A 22,097-nucleotide genomic window follows, 5' to 3' on the forward strand; every position below is an offset into this window, starting at 1 on the left:
TGCTAAGTCAAGTAGCCACTAAGTCATTTGCATCCAAACTGCTGTTTTTTTTTTTTTAGTGATTAGATTAAATTAACAGAGTTGGAAGAGACCTTGTAGGTCATCTAGTCCAAACCCCCACCCAAGCAGGAGATTAAGCAAACCCCCATGGTAATTTAGTGGATCATGTGATTGTTAAGCAATTCCAGCTTCTTCCATTGACTTTTCTTGTTGCGAAGGTTACAAATGATGATCAGGTGACCCTGGAACACTGCAACCATTATTCCAAGTGCCCAAACTTTGATCATGGGACCTCAGATATACCGCAATGGTCGTAAGTGCAAGGACCGATTGTTTGGTCGCTTTCTTCAGCACTTTCATAAGTTCGAACGGTCACTAAACAAACAGTTGCAAGTTGCGGACTACAGGACAAGGCCAGATGGATTTGCTACGAACAGTTCTGACGTCGTTTAACCTTTTGATCCTTTCTCGTCTTCCTTCCCCCTCCCCGTTTTCATTGAAAGGTTGATTACAAAGCGGATGAGTGGCTCATGAAAAATATGGACCCCTTGAATGACAATGTGGCCACTCTTCTTCATCAGAGCACGGATAAGTTTACTGCTGAACTATGGAAAGATGGTAAGAGGGTTGAAATCCTGCTATAACCAACAGCTGCTCAGCTTCATAGTATTTGTTGCCTGTTAATAAGGATAGCTTGCTGATTGTATTGTATGTGAACGTGACTTCTCGTGTGTGAAAATCCCTGTCACTGCTGATACTAACCACTCTGCTATTTGCTGTTTCTCTTTTCTTCTTTCTTGTTCCACTTCTTCTGTCCTGTAATGGATGATCTTGTGAAACCTTATCCTTCCCTTCTCTCCACTTGCCTCTTCTGTCCTGTCCTGTCGCCAGAGATCCAGAATATACAGAAGGTTTATTTCTTTGACAGCTATGCCGTGGCATCTCAGGTTCCAGCCGAAAGTAGGTTTCTTCCTTTCAACATGCAAGACATGCCTGCATGTAGTCAGAAAGGTGACAGGTCTCTTCTGGGAAACAGTGAGACATGCATCAGTTCGTCTTAATTTGGGATTTGATTTGCTAAATAAATACTAAATCCCATTCACTTAAATAGGGATGAACCTCAAGTTAAGGTGTTTTAGAAAGGCCATTTAAAAGTTGTTAATGAACTTGAGAATTAAAGTTCCAAATCTTTCTCCATTTCTTTTCTTTTGACTGAGCTGTTTGGCTAAAGTACCCTCGCCTCTCTTTATTCAAAACTCTGTTTCCTGCACTTTTTAAAGTCACTTTTAGATGAGGATATTTTGTGAAATTCCCATGGATATTTAAATATATTTTATCATTGATTTGTACAAGCAGTCCTTGACTTACGAGCATATATGGGACCAGAATTTCCATTGCTAAAGCAAGGCGGTTGTTAAGTGAATTGCGTCCAATTTTACAATTTTTTTTTTGTTACGTGAATCACATAGTTGTTAAGTGAGTTGTTAAATGGACATTAAATAAACCCAGCTTCCCCCATTGACTTTGCTTGTTAGAAGCTCACTGGGAAAGTGACAAATGTCAATTCCATGACCCCGGGACAATCATAAACATATGCCAGTTGTCAAGTGCCTGAATTTGGATCCTGTGATCGTGGAAATGCTACAAAGGTTGTAAGTGTGAGCTCGTAAGTCGCTTTTTTCAATGCCTTGGTAACTTTGGTCATTAAGCAAATGGTCGTAAGTCAAAGACTATCTTCAATCTTACCATGTTTCCCAATGTTTATTCCTTACTTTTCCTACTGGAGAAAGTTTGATCATATAATTCAATATGTACAGTTTCTTAAATTATGTGGTAAGGTTTTCTCTGTTCATTGCTATTTTGGTAAGTCATAAACACAAAAATATACAATATCCCCTAACCTGCTAATGTGGAATGAAAATAACAATTCCACACGCAGTGTATAGTGGCAGATTAATGACTTATTAGTACTAAGAACCAGGTACTACTGAGAGAAATCAATTCTTTATTGCCGAATAATACTGTATTTACAACATATTAGTTTCCATGCTGCTTACAATTTAAATTGAGTGGCTTCAAAACAGGTAAGTAAATGTCTGTCCAAAATCTTAAAGAAGCTTGCTTGGGAATCTTACTGGACTGGACTATCTCAATGCCATACTTTAAAAAAAAAGTCCCTAAAAGGAAGAGGGTGCAACTGGGAATGTTATGATATCACCAGAATGGGCGGCATCAATATTTTTGGCGAAAAGATTAGATGTTTATGGGGTGCCTGATGCTTTAAGTCAGGGTTTTCCAACCTTGGCAACTTTAAGATGGTTGGGAGTTGAAGTCCACATATTTTAAACTTGCCATAACATTTTGGCCATTTGGCTAAGATCAAGTGTAGTGTTCTTAAAGTTGCCAATGTTGAAAAATACTGCTTTTAAACTCTCCAATCTCTTCATTCAGTCTGGAAATTGCAAAGGAGTACTGGGAGGGTTTGATGTGGCCATGTTGCCCTTCCTCACCCATCCAAATTATCTGCATCTCCTATCTAGTCCTCCTTTAAATGCAGTATAGTCCAATAATTGGGTAACTTCTGCTCCTCGCAGGATAACTCTCATAGATGTATGTTTACTTGAGACGGAAATTGGAAACTGAGGAAATCAACATGTTTTTTGGAGTTTCAATATGGGGAATAGGATGGAGAGATCAAAAGCTTTTTCTCCTTCTCCCTAGTGGATCGGATTGTGGGTCTGGACCAAGTAAGCGGGATGGGAGACCTGGCCTTTGGCGCCTCCTACAAGACAAAGAAAGGAATGTTCCGGACTGTGGGACAGCTGTATAAGGAGTCGCTCTCCAAACTTATGTCAACCTTGCGCAACACCAATCCCAACTTTGTACGGTGCATCATACCAAACCATGAGAAAAGAGTGAGTGGGAACTTTGGGGCTTGGGATTCGTTCATTCATCGACTGAAGGAAGCCATGAAAGATGTTGACCATTCCTTCTTAGACCTATCAGAAGACCTTAAGATCTCCCCTGTAGCACAAACATGTGAAGTATTTTTCTTGATTAAGATATAGAATAGCAGAGTTACAAGGACCTTGGAGATCTTCCAGCCCAACCCCCAACACCCCCATAGGCAGAAGAGACCCTATACCATTTCAGACAGTCCCTTCCTAAAAATCTCCAGGGATGGAGCACCCAGAACTTCTGAAGGCAAGCTCTTCCACGGATTGATTGTTTTAATTGTCACAATTTTTTCCCCTTATTTTTAGGTATAGTTAGTTAGAAACTAACTCTTTGTTGGTTTCCATCCATTGCTTCTTGTCCTATCTTCAGGTGCTCTGGAGAATAGATTGATCCTCTTTTTTGTGGCAGCCCCTTAGACATTGAAAGATTACTATCTTGTCATCTATAGTGACCTCATACACTCCAAGGCTAGAGTAGAGTAGAGTAGAGTAGACTAGAGTATAGTATAGTAGAACAGAACAGAACAGAACAGAACTGGAAGGGACCTTGGAGGTCTTCTAGTCCAGCCCTCTGCTCAATCAGGAGAACCTATACTATTTCAGATGAGTGACCGTCTAATGTCTTCTTAAAAACCTCCAGTGATGGAGCACTCACGTTTTCTGAGGGCAAGCTGTTCCATTGGAGTGTTGTGGACTAACAGCGTTGTTAGTCAGTAGCTAACACAGACTTGGGCATTTTATGGCAGTCCCTGTTCTGCCCATGTAAATTGCTTTTATTTTAAAGGTGACTTCCTTTTTTTTTTTTCAGTTTAGATATCTCTGTGCTTGCATGCATGTTCACAGCCCTATGGCCCTCTAGAACTGTCCCAGTTTCTCATGTGACCCTTGGAAAATTAATTGCCCACCCCTGAGCTAACAACACCGTATCTTAACCAAGAAAAAGCTTCATATGTCTATGTAACAGGGGAGTACAGGTAATCCTTGACTTACAACCATAATGGCGCCTGCCCATCACGGTTGTAAGTCTTGACAACCATAAAATGGTTGTCCACCCAAATGACAGACACAATTTCCTGACCTTTTTTGGGATTGATGTTAAGCGAATGTAGTGTTAAGCTATGTTAAGGGGCAGTTTTGCTGCAAATAGGAAATAACTGCTGGATTTTGGAAAACTGTTACAAAATGTGGGTCATGTGATCACAGAATAAGGCAAATGGCCGCAAATGCAGGCTTGTTGCCGAGTACTTGAGATGCAGTCATACGACCATCAGGGAGGTCGGCTGTTGGAACTGGATTGTAAGTGCTCCCGCCCCCGCCCCAGGAAGCCTGTTGTAACTTCAGTCACTAAGTATCCTTCAGTCACTAAGTATCCTGTCATAAATCGAGGACTACTCAGCCCTCGGTAGTACTCTTCCTCATGAGAAAAATATCTTGAAGATGAAATAATTAGTCAGCCTGATTGTATGAAGAAAATTATGAGGAAGTTAAGTGTGTTTCGTATTGGAAACTATTGCGTGTGTGTCTTTTGAGTGTAAAAGAATGTAGGTGATATAATATGAGGATATTGAATTTAAATCAAAGGAAGCCTCGGGCCAAATTCTCACTCAGCCATGCCATTCTACAGAATTAATCAGCCATGTATCTTCAGCCTCATTTATCTCACAAAATTGTTATGAATGTGAGAGCAGCACGCCTTGAGCTATCTGCAAAAAAGTTGACGATAAAGGTGAAAAAGAAATAAGAAAAATAAGAAGGGATATTGTTAGGGGCTGACTTTAGAGTGCTGAAGAATTCCCATCCAGATTCTTCGGGAACAGACCCTCCTGTGCCTCCTGTGGCCTTTTCTCACACATCCTTCCCTTGGCACTTGTTAACAGGCTGGAAAACTGGAGCCACATCTTGTACTGGACCAGCTGCGTTGCAACGGAGTCCTTGAGGGAATTCGAATCTGCCGCCAGGGATTCCCCAATCGCATTATCTTTCAGGAATTCCGCCAAAGGTACGCCATTTTGGTGATGGATCTTCAGCAAAAGAGGACGTATGCAGGAAGACCAAAACAGTTCTCAGTTATTTAGGATTTGATCTTCAGCCTTAATGCTCTTAGAATTTGGAGATACCGCTTATGAAATTCCAGTTGATACTCAGGTTTGTAGCTTATATTTTGCTGTGTGTCAGAGTGGAGTGTTAAAAATGTTGGATTTGGACCAGGGAGAGATAGACTGAAGTCCAACTTCACTAACTGCTGTCTCTCAGCCCAATGATGGTAGCTGTTAACAGCTGTTAAAATGGAAGACAAACCTCTCAACTGACTTTGTGTGGAAAAAATGAGAAAAAAAAAACCCCAAAGGAATAGAAATGAATTGTATGTAGTGTGACTAAATATCACTTTGAAACTCCTTGGTTTCCCCAAATTCCTCAACAGGTACGAGATCCTGACACCAAATGCCATTCCCAAAGGCTTCATGGATGGAAAACAGGCCTGTGAGCGTATGGTACGTATGGGGTTTGCTGGCTAGAACAGTCAAGGCAACCTGGGCTAAAACGAGTCCACCCCCAGAGTGGTTTGAGTGGATCCCTCATCCTCTTCTGTCCTTCTGGCTCTTTTGTCATTCCAGATCAAGGCTTTGGAGCTGGACCCTAATCTCTACCGCATTGGCCAGAGTAAGATCTTCTTCCGGGCTGGCGTTTTGGCTCACCTAGAAGAGGAACGAGATCTGAAGATTACAGATATAATTGTGTCTTTCCAGGCAGCGGCCAGGGGATACCTAGCTCGCAAGTGAGCACTGAACAGGGACTGGGTTGAATTATGACCTAGATCTAAAAAGCATGGACAGGATTGATCTAAAATAGACTTCCCTATATGTTGATGGATTTGAACTTCCCGAATTTTCAGATTATGATTCTTCTCCCTACTTTGTTACTTGATTATCTTTTTAAATAGGAGACTGAACTAGGAGCATCATAGGTGTGAAGCTGAGGGAGGGGAGGGAAGAAGCTCTAACCATTGGCAATGCCTGTTAAGCTGCTATATTTGAAGTTTGAATGATTGTAAGCTGCCTAGAGTTGCCTCTGGTGAGGTGGGCAGCATATAAGTTTAATAAACAAATATATAAATTTGGTAGCATCTGAAGACCCAGAGTTTCCTGATTCCACAAAGAAGATATGATAGAATTGTTCTCTAAAAGATAACATTTTCTTTTGTAGTAGTCCATAATTGATAACTTAATAGATTTACAGATAGCTCTTCGACTTCACAATTGATCACTTAGTTTGAAGTTACAACAAACCTCCCTAGGGGTAATTACAATCTGGTTCCAAAGTTCTGATGGCCACACCCCCTTGGTCATATGACTACATGTCAGGTGCTCGGCAACCCGCCCACATTTCGGCCATTTGCAGCATCCTATGGTCACATGACCATGTTTTATGATGTCTTTTGAAGAAAACCAGCATTTACTTCTGGTTTTCAGCAAAATTGGACCATACTTAACAACGGGAGTGGGGGGTGGGAGGGGCTCACTTAACAACCATTACAAAAAAGATCATAAAATAGAGTCTTTATATGGGTGACCCGACTTACAACCGTCACAACTTATAATCGTGACAGGCAGTCATGTCAAGATTTACCCGTAGTAGATTTAATTCTCCCTATAACCCAAGGGTCTTCCAACTTGGCAACTTTAAGACTTGTGGACTTCAGCTCCCAGAATTCCTGAGCTAACATGACTGGAGGAGGAATTCTGGGAGTTGAAGTCCACAAGTCTTAAAGCTGTCAAGTTTGAAGACCTCTGCTATAGCCCACCCCCATTGGCTTTCCTCTCCCCTTTTTTAAAATCTTCAGCCTATATAAAATGTAAATTATATGGACTTTTTCATTTGGTATAGGAGAGGGGCAAGGCGTGTTGTAGTCCCAGCACAGGCACATTTAGCTCCCTAAACATGGCTGTCGGTGTGGTAATCATGGGACTCATGGATGGTCTTCCCCTCACCCCACCCCCTTCATCTCCTAGAGCTTTCATGAAAAAGCAGCAGCAGATGAGCGCTCTCAAAGTTATGCAACGCAACTGTGCAGCCTACCTCAAACTGCGCCATTGGCAGTGGTGGCGCCTGTTTACCAAGGTGAGTCAAGATGGTTAGATCTGCAAAAAGACATCGGTTACTAGGCAGGAGACCGTATCATTGCAAGATCAGTTGGTGAAAAGTGGGAAAGCAGACAGGAATGACTAGATTTCTAAAAAGCGTCTTGAGTGGCGACGGAGGGAGGGAAGATGGCTGGTTATTTCACTTCTAGTAAACTGAAGCAGATTTAACATCTCACAGATTTATAGAGCCACAGGTCATTCCCCCCCCCCCAAATGTCAGCTTCCTCCTTTCACAGATTGTATAGAAGGGAACATCAATACCTATTGTACGTTTTTCCTCCCAGGTGAAGCCTCTGTTGCAGGTGACACGCCAGGATGAGGTGATGCAAGCGAAGGCAGTAGAACTACAGAAAGTCCAAGAGAAGCACACAAAAACCCAACTGGACCTTAAGGAACTAGAAAACAAATACCAACAGGTAAATAGGAATAATTGAGAACTAGGCCTACTTCCCTCCAGCACACGGTTGTTGTCTTCCTACAGTTGGAGCTCTTATCCATTCCTTTGTCACTTTTCTTCTTGGATCTGTGAGATCGTTCTTCGTATGCCCCTCTCTCCTTTCTCTCAATTTGCTGAGGTGTTCTAAGTTGTTGTTTTTTTGGCTTGCCAGGAAACTTCTCTCTAGATTCTAGTAGCATTCTGCGTTGAACCTCTGCTTCGTTCTGCTAGTTATTTTAATTATCCCTGATCTTGATTGCTCGCTTCTCTTTCTTCTCAATTAGCCCTCATCATTGGAGAGTTATGTTCCATTTTCTCAGCCTCCCTCTGTCCCAGTGCCTGTACTTCAAAGTCTCTCTTTCCAGCATCTTTAATAAGGGCTCTCTAGGTGTACTTTTTTCTTATTATACCTACAAAATGATTTTAGGATAGACTTGGGATGATAATATGAACTGTTATAAAATAAACTAAGTAAATTATGACTATCCTGTAAAACATGAATGAATAAAAGTATAGTCAAATGATTGATTAATAATGATACTAAGGTATTTAATTTTTGATTGACAATATGAGATCATATGCAATGTAATTGTAATCGAAGACTACGAAATGGAAGCACAAAACAATTTGTAAACCAACTGGCATGCTGTATGTACACCTATGGAAGATAGCTTGATGTTTTTATGTTTTCTTTGTTTATGTTTGTTTTTAAAAACCAATAAAAAAATTTTAAAAAAGAAAAGAAAGGGCTCTCTAGGATGGTGGCAGCATGCTAGCTTGATTTCCCATGCACCATTTCCTGTTTACATGTAGCCCTTGACTTATGTCCACAACGGAGCCTGCCTATCATATTGTAAGTCATGATAGGGGTAAAAACATGACCGACCTTATTTTACAACCTTTTTTTGTGAAGGTTCTTAATCGAACCTGTAGTTTCGTACAGGGGTAGTCTCACAAAAAAATGAAAGTATCAGTTTTGGCAAACTGTTATAAAACATGATCACGTGACTGCAGGACACTGTAAACCGCTGTAAAGGTGGCGGTGATGCTGAGCACCTGAAGTTTGATTACATGACTATGTGGGAGGCAACCATTGGAACTTCGAATTCAGATATCTTAAGTAGCTCCGAGGTGGGTCTTCACAAGTTCAAATTGTTGCTAAGTAAACGGTCATAAGTCGAGGGAAACTTGTAAAAGAACCTCAGGAAGTGAGGTGGAGGAAGAACTTCACCCAAGATGCTTACATCACAGAGCAGTTTCATCCATCGTGGTGCTCTGAAGTAGCGCTTTCATGAACCTCATGCTTGGTTTTCTTGATCCTATTTATATATCCTATTTATTTATGCAGAGGAATTATTGACTCTGTCATCTGCACCTCTATAATTGTTTGGTTTGGCTCTGCAACCAAACAAGACGGACATAGACTTCAACATATACCGTTATTAGAACTGCAGAAAAAAAAACCAATTTCTACCAACCTGCCTTCCATCGAGGACCTGTATACTGTACGACTCAAAAAGACGGCTGTAAAAATATCTACAGAGCCCTCACATCCTGGACATAAATTGTTTCAACTCCTACCCTCAAAACGACACTATAGGGCACTGCACACCAGAACAACTAGACATAAGGACAGTTTTTTTCCCCAAATGCCATTATACTGCTAAACCACTAATTCCCACAACACTGTCAAACTATTTACTAAGACCGAATTACTATTAATTTTCTCATCCTTCCTAGTATCTATCTGTTTCTACTTATGACTATAACCTTGTTGCTTGTATCTTTACAATTTATAATTTTTATTTAGTTTCCTAGTATGATTGGACTGCTTATTTAGTAACCGATCACTATCACTAAGTGTTGTATCTTGATGATTCTTCATGAATTTATTTATTTTTACATACTGTGAGAGCATATGCACCAAAGACAAATTCCTTGTGTGTCCAATCACACTTGTAATAGAATAAAACATTCTATTCTGTTCCATTTTTGTGGCAGCTCTCAGAGGAGAAGGCCATTCTGGCTGAGCAGCTGCAAGCTGAGACAGAGCTGTTTGCTGAAGCTGAGGAGATGCGGGCCCGGCTGGCAGCTCGGAAGCAAGAACTGGAGGACATCCTGCATGAGTTGGAATCACGGGTGGAAGAGGAGGAGGAGCGATGCCAGCAGCTACAGGGAGACAAGAAGAAGATGCAACAGCACGTTCAGGTATGGAAACCATGTTGGCTAAAAAGAGGGGATCCTACTCTAAGGCAAAAAAAATACTGGAAGAAAATAAGGAAATAGTTACAAGAAATTGCAAGATAGAGAAGACATGGAATACTATACAGTCTGGGAAAAATAATATGATTGGTTAGACTGTAGGAATAAAAAAGAAGATGGTCATAGAAGATGCTAGTCCTGTCTGATTTTATAAGTTTTATTCAGAAGTCAACCTTCCAGTGGCAAAACAATCAGCACATACAATCATAATCTTCTATAGATTATTCATTACATAGCATAGGGATTTTTTTTCATGCTGGCATTGGGCATTTGAAACTTTCTAGAAAGTTCTGTTATATGCCAGGGCCTTTTCTGAGAAGGTGATGAAGCTTCGTTCAGCGTTTAGATAAGCTTTGTGGGATATAAATGCCATTTTCTTCCAAAGCACATGATGAAGTAGCTTATCTGCTATATCTTCACAAGCGATGTGAGGTTAGACAAAAAATCTGTTTCATAGCTACCCATTGAATTTAGGAGTAAGCAAGATTTTAAACCAGATCTTGTCCTTATACTCTAACACAGCTTGCCCCAGCTTGATGCTTTGCAAATGTATATTGTATTAAACTCCAACAGTCCTCAGCTAATATGACCAATAACCATGTTGGCCAGAGGATTTTAAAAATGTTAATCAAACACATTTGGAGGGCGCCCATTGACAAGAGGCGCAGTAACACCACATTTTTCTAGCTCTCCAATAGAATAAATACCCCCACGAGTTTAGAAAGTTCTACTAAGCTTGCTGTTTATCTAGAAAAACCCAATACTAGATTTAGAAGTGTCGCCATCCCTTTGACACATTGGGTATCTCTTGGCTTCTTTAGGACCTTGAAGAGCAGCTGGAGGAAGAAGAGGCTGCCCGACAAAAGCTGCAATTGGAGAAGGTCAGCACAGAAGCCAAGCTGAAAAAGATGGAAGAAGATCTGCTGGTGCTCGAAGACCAAAATTCAAAGTTGCTTAAGGTGAGTGTGGAGATTCCATTTTGCCATGAAGGGAAATAAATATGTGCCGGAGTGTACTTTCTATTATGTGGGCTCTCTTCATAAATATGAGATCTATCTTTGGTCATCCAAACTATGTGTGCTAGAAAAGGAAGGTGATTTACCGGTATTGTTTGTTTATTTATTTATTTCTATTTTATTTTGCTTCTGCTTTCACTCCTAGAAGAGCAAATTTATAAGAGAAGGTGGAAAAAATCTTAATGAAAACCACAACAGACATTAAAAAAATAAATTCATGATTTTTTACAAAGTAAGAAAAACAAAATAAATCAATGACAATATTAAGGGCAGCCTGGTCCTAGATTAATTCTTAACATCTAAATGCCTAAACCATAAATAAAAGAAGCTCTCCTTTAGTTGAGCTCAGCTCCTGATGACTTCATGGACATAGCTGTGTCGTTTCCTTGGCAACGTGCAGAGATGGTTTGCCATGAGCACCTTCTGGGATTCTTTTTTAAAACTTCCCAAGCTGGCCTGTATCTTTGGAATTTCTTGAGGGTCTGTCATTCCAAATGCTAGCAAGGAGTATTCCTATTTGACTTTCCTAGGTCAGAAAGAGTTGGTTAGTTAATGCTACCTAGCTGGGTGTTTGAAGAAACAGGTTATTTTCAATTGCTTTATGAAAAAAGATAATCTCTTGAACATCTCTCTGGGAGTAGATTCCACAACAGGACTACTATCATGAAAAGGTCTCGCTCCAGGCCATTGTGCTATGAACCAGACTACCGGTGAGACCACAGACATGGTTTCCAAGCTGATCTGAAATCAGGAGTGGGACGTTATTGGAGGAAGCAGTCTTTAAAGTGCCTGAACCTTAAGCCATCACAGCTAGTGCAGAATGGTATGCCCTGGAGGCAACAAGTTCCTTAACTCTTGTGCACTTTCAAACATGATAGACTATAATTGTCATAATTGCTAGATATGATAGCCAGTGGGTAAACCTTCTGTATAGTTGTTGAAGGCCCTGCAAGAGAGATGAAAGCTGCATTCAGGAAGCTGGAGACCAATAATGAGCCTGGACATTGACCAATAGGAGGCATGATAACTACCCAGATTTAGTTTTCCAGGTACCCAACCTCATATATTCTCTTCTCTTTCTGATTACTGCCTCCACTAGGAGAGGAAGCTGACAGAGGAACGCCTATCTGAGTTCTCTTCTCACATGGCAGAAGAGGAAGAGAAGGTGAAGAGCCTGAGCAAACTGCGCAATAAATATGAAGCTGTCATCGCCGACATGGAAGGTATGCCAGATCATATTTAGTATGGATCTTTGGTCTGGCAAAGTAGACATTGCTTATTCCCCATCCCTTGGCATCTAAGCCACACCTCATGACCTGCATGTAAAGTATTCCTAGTTTAGTTCTAGACTGTAGCTTCTATGGTAGGCAGATAAAGAATAGGATCCTAGAGGGGCCATTTCCCATTGAGATAGAGCAATTCTGGGCCCAGGCAGACAAGTGTTTTGGTCCATTTAATGTTCCTAGGCAGGTGATTCTGAACCAAAATACAGCGAGTCCTTTGTCTGATTTTTCCCATTTCTCTTTCCTCCCATCCTTCCAGATCGGCTCAAGAAGGAAGAAAAAGGCCGCCAGGAGCTGGAGAAGCTGAAACGGAAGCTGGATGGGGAGGCAGGTGACCTGCAAGAGCAGGTGGTAGAGCTGCAGCAGCAACTGGAGGAGCTCCGCCAAGCATTGGCAAAGAAAGAGGCTGAGCTGCAGGCAGCTTTAGCCAGGTAAGCATTTTCCTTCTTTCTCCTGGAGGAAATGTCACACCATGAAGCAACCCAGCAACCCAACCATTTCCCAATCTTAGTCATTTTTAAGTTGTATGGACTTCAATTATAAGAATTCCCCAGCTGTGCTGTCCTGCTCAGACACACACACACATAACTGTAGTTTAATGGTTTTATTAATATTCCCAGCGACTCCCTTCACCAAAACCCAGAACTGTCCCAATTAAGTCCAGCTACAAGCAGACCAGTGCTAGTTGGTCACAGAGCAATGGCTAATGAGTCCAAAAGGCAGTTGAAACTTTCCCAATCAAAATAAACCCACCAGGCAAAATTAAATCCACAATACAAGAGGGTTCACAAGAAAAGTCCAGAGTTCACAAGGCACAGTGTCAGTCCAAAGCAAGGCAAGAATTGCAGTGACCAGAAAAAACACAGCTAGGAAATGAATGTGTTGTTCCCAGCATCACTTCCATCTGTCTGCTGTGCTAAGTAGCCCGTTTCTGATGCAGCCCATCAAGAAGGGCAAGGCTTTCTCCTCACAAGTAATCTGGCTGACCTTCTCTGAAGAAACTCAGAAAGTAATATTCAAGGAAGCTATGCCTCAATAAATCCTTTATAAATTATAAATTCTTTATAAATTCTTTTGAAGTTTCCAAGATATGATATTCACACCAGGACTAGCATTAAAGATACATGAAATCTCTGTAGGCCTTGTTTTCTTCGATCTTGCCTTCTCTGTTCCTGCTTTTTCTCGGCCCTGCTGGTTCTTGGATCAGGTGCAGAAGGCAGTTCCTCTTCCTCATTACTGCCTGGCTGCAGCTGCATTCTTTCTCCAACCTAAAGCCTCAGGGGCTGTCTTGCTGCAGCTGTACACCAGCCTTTGTGCAGCATACCATACCGTGTGGAAGAAGGCTCTGCTTTTCAAACTGAGTCACATCATCCCTGTAAAATCCTCCATCCTCTAATAAACAACATGCACAGTGATAGATCTTTGCAGATCATTATGGGGGAAAACTCTGAACAGGATCGTACCCAACATGGTGCCTGCCAGGACTCATTGTTTAAGTGAGGTCTTGACTCTACCCCTCAGTGTGACTGTGGTGCTCCTCGAAAAATATCTATCACATTGTGTCCGAATGTTCATCAAGAGTTTACACCAGGTCAGTGTCTGATTTTTTCATCATAGACCACTCTGTCCTTGAATGGCTGGGTGGACTGAACATTAACATATTATAAGTTCATGTATTTGCCATACGTTAAATCAGTGGCCCCCAACCTTTTTTGTGCCACGGCCCGGTACCGGCATCACAAAATGATCCGCGGCCCGGTACTGGCATCAGCACGCATGACAAGGCAAGGCGAACCGAGTGACCGGCCAGCCAGCCGTCCCCCGCTTCTCCCCGCCACCTTCAACTCCTCCTTTGTACCTTTGTCGATGGGCTTCGCTTCGGGACGGCTTCGGGACGGTCACTCGGCTCGCCTTGCCATGCGTACTGAAAGAATCCTCGCACCTTAGTTTCATTCGAAGCCCCCTTTGATGAAACTAAGGCGCGAGGATTCCTTCAGCACCCAAACGCCGCTTTCCAACCAGAAAAGCTCACCTGGAAGCACTTTCTCGTCAAATCAAACAAGATGGCGGCGCCCAGCAAACCGGCGGCCCGGTGGGAAATGTTCCACGGACCAGTACCGGTCCGCGGCCCGGTGGTTGGGGACCCCTGCGTTAAATGAATAAATAAATGTGTGTCAACCAAATCCCTCTCAGATGGCTGCTTGTAGCCATTGACCGACTCTCCTCCAGACCTGCCTGGAATTGATTCACCCTCCTCCGAGATGACATCTAGAGAGGTAGCTGGGGGAGTCATCACACCAACCAGCTTTGCTGGGAATTGAAGCCTCCACATCTTAAAATGTCCAAAGTTGGGAAACACTACCCCACAAGGACTTCTTTTTTTCTATATGAAATATGCGACATGCTGATAATAATTTAATGTGCTTTGTGTAGCTTCTGTTGATATGAAATCAGTGCAGGGCTTTCTTCAAGTCACACTATAAATATCTAGAAGGCACATCTCAAGTCCAAGGACCAAAATAGATGCAACAACATTCAAGCCATTTGGAATATATGTGAATGGCTTTTGAAGAAGCAATTGGCGAGGGAGATGGAGTGGAGAAAGGGAAGGAAGGGAAACCCCATCCAGATTCCCCTCTAAATCTGTATACATCCAAAAGAGAAACTCATTCAATTTTAGTGAATATATTGAGAATATTTTTTTTCTGTGCTGCCAGATGAGATTGTGTGATTATGTGAATTCTCAGAATAACCATCAACAGAACTTTGTTGATAGCAATAATATAGTATATTATATACAGTAATAATATACTAATAATATACAACATGGTATTACAGAAAATAGAGTACATTTATAGCAATTAACTATATAACTTGCCTTTATTTCTTTTTATAGCAGTGGGTACTAAGGAGTAACAAATGGCAGCTGTTATAAATTATTATTATTAGATTTTATGCTCCCTTTTTTATATGAACTTCAAGGCGATAGACATACGTAATATTTTTCCCTCCCATTTTCCCCACAATAACAACCCAGTGAAGAGGACTGGGCTGAGAGGGAATACCTGGCCAGCTGGCTCTCATGTCTATGGTGGGACTAGAATTCTCAGTCTCCTGGTTTCTGGGCCAGTACCATAACCATTACACCAAACTGACTCTTTTATTCATTCTTCTCCATGCACTTCTGATCTAGTTCAAATGCCATTGTATCTTCAATTCACTTTTTAAAAAGCCAGTTGTGCAACAATCAATTATATCCCCTAAAAGGCATCTCCTGCTTTTTATTTAATCAATTATGCTAATGTGTCTATTTGAGAATCTTCCTGCGTTCTCCTTATTGGTAGTTCCTGGAGTTCTGGGCCAATGCAGAAGGGAACAGCATGATATCAAGATTATAAAAGTGAATTAATTAAACCAAGAGCCTGAAGATTTCCACATAGGAAATTGAGGGAGAGGACAGTGTTTTTTAAAACTTGGCAACTTTTAAGATCTGTGGATTTTAACTTCCAGAATGCCAGCTGGGGAATTCTAAGAGCTGAAGTCCACACATCCTAAACTTGCCAAGTTTGAAAAACATTGATCTAAGCAATTGTGAGAGGTTGTGGGAGGCTGAGAATGTGCCAAAAGGGAAATTAGTAACAAGCAATTAAAAGGCAGGAGTTTATTTGATAGTTTATCTTATAAATGGCAACTTGGGAAGAAACTCAGAAAGTAATATTCAAGGAACCTATGCCTCAATAAATTCTTTATAAATTGTAAATTCTTTATAAATTCTTTTGAAGTTTCCAAGATTTGATATTCACATCAGGACTAGCATTAAAGATACATGTAATTTCTGTAGGTCTTGTTTTCTTTGATCTTACCAAGCTATCCGGTATTTGATAGTTACAATACCCTTTTTCTCTTTCTTCCTAGCTGTGGTAGGCTTTCTTCTTACCCTCTACAAAGCCCACAGGGGCTCATATAGAGGCTCCAATACTTTGAATGTTCCCTTTTCTGATATCGGAAATGGTGACAAAAAGAAAAGTGACTTATTTTTACCAAATCGTCTAGGCATTTCACAATAATCACAGAACATGTTGATAGAATAAACAAAATTTCTGAAAATAAATTTCACTTGGTTAGAAGGAGGACTTAATGTTGCCAAAGATTGGAATTATCTGGAGTAGTATTTTTCAACTTTGGCAACTTGTGTGGACTTCAACTCCCAGAATTCCCCAGCCAGCCACCTGACTGGGGAATTCTGGGAGTTGAAGTCTACATGTTCTAAAGTTATCAGGATGAGAAACACTGCTCTGGATTAAAAAAAAAAAGGAAAGAAAGCTGTCAATTATCAGAGATATAGAAAATTATGAAATGTATTGCCTGAACTCTAGGACTGAACACTTGTAAGAAACCTACCCTCCAATCCTTAAGTGATGTCATGACTTTTCCCTGAGAATCTTAGAAACTTCTGGTGGTTTGACTATGTAGGGGATGCAGTCTTTGGGCGGTGCTGTCCTCCCTGGGACCTTGGTGCTACTAATCCCACTTCCCAAGTCCTTGGGTGCCCTCTGACCATTCTTACTCCCCATGCAGAGTGGAGGAAGAATCATCCCAGAAGAATGCTGTGCTCAAGTCCTTGCGTGAACTCCAAGCACAAATATCAGAACTGCAGGAGGACCTGGAGTCAGAGAAGATGGCCCGTGCCAAAGCTGAGAAACAACGGCGTGATCTGGGAGAGGAACTGGAAGCTCTAAAGACAGAACTGGAGGACACCCTGGATTCCACGGCCGCACAGCAGGAGCTACGGTAAAAGAGGGGCAGGGCCAGAGGGGTCTACCTCACTCACAGGCAGCTGCGGCACCTGGATGCAGAAAATGGCCTCTTTCGTCACCAATAGGTCCAGAAGCAGGTGGTCTCCCCTTGCTAATCTATCTGTTCTCTTCCTCTCTCAGGTCGAAACGAGAGCTAGAGGTGACAGAGCTCAAGAAGACCATTGAGGAGGAGATCAAGGCACATGAAGCACAGGTGGTAGACATGCGCCAGCGCCACACCAGTGCCCTGGAGGAGCTGTCAGAGCAGCTGGAGCAGTCACGACGGGTAAGTGGCCCGAAGTGGAGCCTGCTAGGTGTCCGGGAATGAAGTTTGAAAGGGAGATCTGAGGACTTGATGGGCTTATGACTGTAACTTCGTTGCTTGTATCCTTTTTATTGACTGTTTCCTAGTATGATTTGATTGCTTATTGTACCCTATGACTATTATTAAGTGTTGTACCTAATGATTCTTGACTCTTGATGAAAGTATCTTTTCTTTTATGTACACTGAGAGCATTTGCACCAAGACAAATTCCTTGTGTGTCCAATCACACGTGGCCAATAAAGAATTCTATTCTATTAGCTTTGATAGTTCTGATAGTACAAACTTGTCTACTCTTTTTACTGCCTAGATGTACAGCTGTAGTAATTTTGTACAGTTAGTTCTCTACTTACGAACACAATTGAACCCAAAATTTCTGTTTCTAAGCAAGACACTTGTAAAGTGAGTTTTGCCCCATTTTATAAACTTTCCTGCCACAGTTAAATGAATTACTGCAGTTGTGAAGCTAGTAATGAACAGTTGTTAAGTAAACCGGGCCTCCCTATTGACTTCGATTGTCAGATAAGTTGTCAAGGTGATCACATGATCTACTGCCATCCTAAATGCATGCCAGGTGTCAAGCACCCAAATTTCGATCCCTTGACCATGGGGATGCTGCAATGGTTGTAGGTGTCATAAGTCACTTTTTTTCAGTGCCGTTATAACTTTGAACGGTCACTAAACGAATCGTTGTGAGTCAAGGACTACTTGTAAAGTGTGGAAATGCAGTTTGAAACTTACTCCGAATCGAGTATGTGTCGTTTAGAAAATCAGAGCCAGTATAAATTGTAGTGCCAGAGAGCAGGAGAGGAGAGGAGAGAAATGAATCACAGCTTACTTCTGTTATCTCTCTAGTTCAAAACTACCCTGGAGAAAGCAAAGCAAACCTTGGAAGGGGAAAACATAGAGATGCAGAAGGAAGTGAAGATCCTTCAAGGAGCCAGACTGGAATCTGAGCAGCGGCGCAAGAAGCTAGAGGGTCAAGTCCAGGAACTGCAACTCCGGGCAGCTGAAAATGAGAGAGTCAAATCTGAACTCACTGACAGGCTGGTAAAACTGCAGGTGCGTAAGGCCACACATGAGCGAGTCTGCCTTTTGGGGGAGAAATTATTTTATATTTTACAACAGTTCCATTTCATTTCAACCGTGCATCGATATATGGGTACATATATCTTGTGCTTACAGTTATATTCAGTACATTTCTTATTCATGTAACAAGAATCACATTTTCTTATATCTATTATTTAATATATCTATTTTTAACAATCTTAATTTATTGCTTTATATGTTCATCTAGTCCATTTTAATTTATTTTATTTTCCAATCACTGATAAAATAAATTCCATACCATATATTATTCCATTTCTTCTTTTTCTTTGATTACCAATGTTAACCTATTCATTTCTGCACATTCAAATATTTTACTCAATTACAAAAAACTGAATTTTGAATGGCTGTGTTCTGCTCCAAAGTATTTATACCCACTAAGCACTTCCTAGATGCTTGGACATTTGAATCAATCTCCAGCCTGACCATTTCAGCTGACAGTTAAAGAAACTGAATCAGGACATGGAGGGCATCAGGTTGCAGAAGGTTGCCATGGGAATCATCTTCTTAGGTTTATTTAAGGCTCTTTATATGTCCCTAAATGTTCTCATGTGCCTTGCTGATTTTCTGCCATGCAACCCACAGAATTCTATGTTTAGGTTTCATTATGCAAGAATGTTTTTCTTTGCATAATTTTGCTTAAGATGATCAAGGAAATGCTGATTAGCTGATTGATGTTTAAGGAGAGACATTTGAGGATTAGCACATGATGAATTGATGAGAACAATCGGACCAAGTAGAGAGCAAGTGAGTGGCAGACAGGGGGGGTGGGGGAAAGGGGTTCCCAGGGTGCATCCCTGACATGGCCCTGACTGAAAGCTATGAAACCATGGCCACTGTTTTCTCTGCTTTCGAGTCTTCAGCAATTGTGGTTAGTTTGATTGTTCAGCGTTTTCTGCAGTATCATGGGAACTAGAAATGTTCATGCTTCAAACCCAAGTTTCTCAAAATGTCATCTTCTCAGCCAGATACCATGTCCTTGTATGTTCGTTGAATGAATATTATATGAAGCTCTGCCTTTATCCTTAGCTTTTCATTTGTGAAAATTTGATGATGTTCTTTAATGCATTTTCATTTTTTTCCATTGGTTTTTTTTCCCCCTTATCTGCCTGGGATTTTTATCTCATGGAATCAGAATGAGCTTGATGGAGTCTCCAGTACCTTGGGAAGTGCAGAATCCAAGACAATAAAACTTGCCAAGGATCTGGCTAGCGTTGAATCCCATCTGCAGGATACTCAGGTATATAGAAAGGGCAGGAGTAAAAGAAACTCAGCAGCTGGTGGAAAACGTTTGTTTAAGAATCAGGGATGTAAACATAAACATACCCTGTTTGTTGGTGAATTTTCAAAGGGGTCCTGGAAGCTTAGAAGGAGACTGGAGGAGGAAAATATCAACGGGGACTTAAATTTATAGCAGACACCTGTTTGTGCAGTTATGAGCACATTGAAATTTACCCCATTGGCATAGCTACTCTAGGAGTTGCATTGACTGTCAGTGAGCTTCCAGATGTAACTCAAGCTGCTGCTGGTCACTTGTATGGCCATTCATGTCCCAGGACCTAGAGACATAGAAGATGTCTCTTGGGATTGAATCTGCCCACCCAGTGAGATTGGAAAGAGAGAGATTGCTGAGGGTCTCTTTTGGGGGGCAATGCTCTCTCTCTACAAGCACTTTTGGGGTGAGCCTTCCGAAGAAATCTAGTCCTTTTTTTGATTTCTGAAGGGCCATAAAAGTCTGACTGATAAGCAGATCATTTTCTGAGATTCGATCTCTTCCCTCAGGATGGTTGGGGGGCTTTTATATGTTGGAATTATTTTTATTATCTTTCTGGTGGTCTTTTAAGTCTTTTACAGCCCATGGGAATTTAGTAGCATAGAAGCCTTTGCAAATAAGGAAATAAATAAATAAATGTACTTATTAATATATTTATTTATCATAGAGAACACTCCTCATAGAGAGCAACCCTGGGCAGTGTACAGATAGACATAAAAACAAAAGCTATATATAAATGCCATAATAAAAAAAAATAAAAGCAATGTGGTCATAAATGTGATTGTAATAATAGTTCCTAATTAGTTGTAAAAGAACTATAAAGAGGTCTGGGTTGAAAGTGCAAAAAACGATTTGGATCCTGCATGCAGCCCTTGTTGGGAATCCTTAAAAGCAGCTATGTCTTTTCCTTAGATGATGCATCAGTTGTGCAAGTCCCCAGCTAGTTCAAAAAGCTCCCAAGAGATGTTGCATGTATTTTCACTCATTTTGCTTTCTAATCGAGGTTTCCATGTAGTCCTAGGTTTAATACAAATAGACTTATATACTGCTTCATAGTGCTTTTACAGCCCTCCCTAAGCAGTTTACAGGGTCAGCCTATTGCCCCAAACAATCTGGGTCCTCATTTTACCCACCTCGGATGGATAGAAGGCTGAGCCCACCTTTAACATGGAAACATTATTCAAAGCTTGCTAAAGAGAAGTTACTCTGGAATTTTGTAGATGTTCCTGAGCATGGCTACCTCAGTTTAAGTCTATAGGTTGTAAAGGGGCCATACTCTGTTCTAGAGGTTAAGGCGCTGGGCTTGAAAGCAGTAGGCCATGAATTCAAATCCCACTTTAGCCATGAAAGCCAGTTGGGTGACTTTGAACCAGTCACTCTCTCTCAGGCCAACCCAATTCGCAGGTTTGTTGTTGCAGGGAAAATAAGAGGAGGAAAGTATGTTGGATATGTTAACCACCTTGAATTATTTGTAAAATAATTTAATTATTAGGGAGGGAGGAAGGGTGGATGGATGGACGGATGGAAAAACAGGAAGAGAAGGAGATAATCTTATTCCTATGAGGAAGATCGTATATCCAAGGGGAAGAGGATGAGTCCAGTGTCTGATCCACACCTCTCCCATCTTCCATCCCAGGAATTGCTCCAAGAGGAGACGAGGCAGAAACTAAATCTGAGCTCCCGAGTCCGGCAACTGGAAGAGGAGAAAGGAGCTCTCCTGGAACAGCTGGAGGAGGAAGAAGCTGCCAAGGCCAACTTCAGTCGCCAGATCCAGAGTCTGCAGCAACAGGTGGGGTAGCATGAAAAAGGAATGGCCACAAAAGGAAACACAACCCAAGCAAAAACTTAGCAAAGGAAAAAAAAAAGTTGATTAATTTAATGAAATGATGCATTTTTGTGTCAGTTTTGTATATTTAATATGGTCAATTGACTTAATAAAGTCTTCTTCTTCTCTAAAAGCCCTTCTCCCTCCTCCAGGGGTGGGATTCTACCGGTTTGGAACAGTTTGAGTGAACCAGATGTTAAATTTACATCGGGTTCACCAAACCGGTGGTTGAACCAACCAGCTGGCCCCTCCGACCCCTCCCCTCCCAGGAGCCTCCACACCCACCCCTTTTGGAGGCAGATAAGTGCAGGGTCCGCGCCAGAAGTGGGATTCAGCCAGCTCTGACCAGTTCTGGAGAACCGGTCGCGGAAATTTTGAATAGTTCGGAGAACTGGCCAATCCCACCTCTGACTGGAGATTTTAAAGTCTCCTTCCCCTGCCACACCCACCAAGCCACGCTCACAGAACCGGTAGTAAGGAAATTTGAATCCCACCACGGGTCTGCGCGGAGGCTCTGGGAGGGCGAAAAAATAGCCAAACCGGAAGTTCTGGAAGTCCAGAAACGGGCCTGTTTCCAGCTTCGGGAGGCCCTCCAGAGCCTGGGGAAGACAAAAAATGGCCCTCCCAGAAGTTCTGGTAGGCCACGCCTACCATGGCCACGCCCACCCAGCAGCTGGG

The 22,097-nt window shown here is 41.6% G+C and overlaps 1 protein-coding gene across 19 annotated transcripts in view; it reads left to right on the plus strand.

The window, feature by feature from the left end:
* Nucleotides 1-22,097, plus strand: part of LOC113443493 (myosin-10-like) — a 72,807-nt gene that overhangs the window by 32,754 nt on the left and 17,956 nt on the right. For 12 of the 19 annotated variants that reach the window (XR_015740041.1, XM_087916109.1, XM_087916113.1 and 9 more), the window contains 17 exons: nt 504-618; nt 892-960; nt 2,722-2,915; nt 4,835-4,956; nt 5,380-5,449; nt 5,573-5,733; nt 6,968-7,076; nt 7,384-7,515; nt 9,537-9,743; nt 10,619-10,756; nt 11,913-12,036; nt 12,356-12,527; nt 16,675-16,887; nt 17,034-17,178; nt 18,070-18,276; nt 19,457-19,561; nt 21,231-21,383. Coding sequence is in view for 18 of the 19 variants with exons in the window: in XM_087916109.1 (XP_087772235.1) it covers nt 504-618; nt 892-960; nt 2,722-2,915; nt 4,835-4,956; nt 5,380-5,449; nt 5,573-5,733; nt 6,968-7,076; nt 7,384-7,515; nt 9,537-9,743; nt 10,619-10,756; nt 11,913-12,036; nt 12,356-12,527; nt 16,675-16,887; nt 17,034-17,178; nt 18,070-18,276; nt 19,457-19,561; nt 21,231-21,383 (2,436 nt within the window). In the remaining variant the exon portion in view is untranslated. The remainder of the gene's footprint in view (nt 1-503; nt 619-891; nt 961-2,721; nt 2,916-4,834; nt 4,957-5,379; nt 5,450-5,572; nt 5,734-6,967; nt 7,077-7,383; nt 7,516-9,536; nt 9,744-10,618; nt 10,757-11,912; nt 12,037-12,355; nt 12,528-16,674; nt 16,888-17,033; nt 17,179-18,069; nt 18,277-19,456; nt 19,562-21,230; nt 21,384-22,097) is intronic. The other 7 variants (XM_087916119.1, XM_087916118.1, XM_087916122.1 and 4 more) reach the window with 1 other exon arrangement.

Source organism: Pseudonaja textilis, chromosome Z, assembly GCF_049901715.1.
Source record: "Pseudonaja textilis isolate UNSWEBS1 chromosome Z, rPseTex1.2, whole genome shotgun sequence".
Taxonomy (NCBI): Eukaryota; Metazoa; Chordata; class Lepidosauria; order Squamata; family Elapidae; genus Pseudonaja; species Pseudonaja textilis.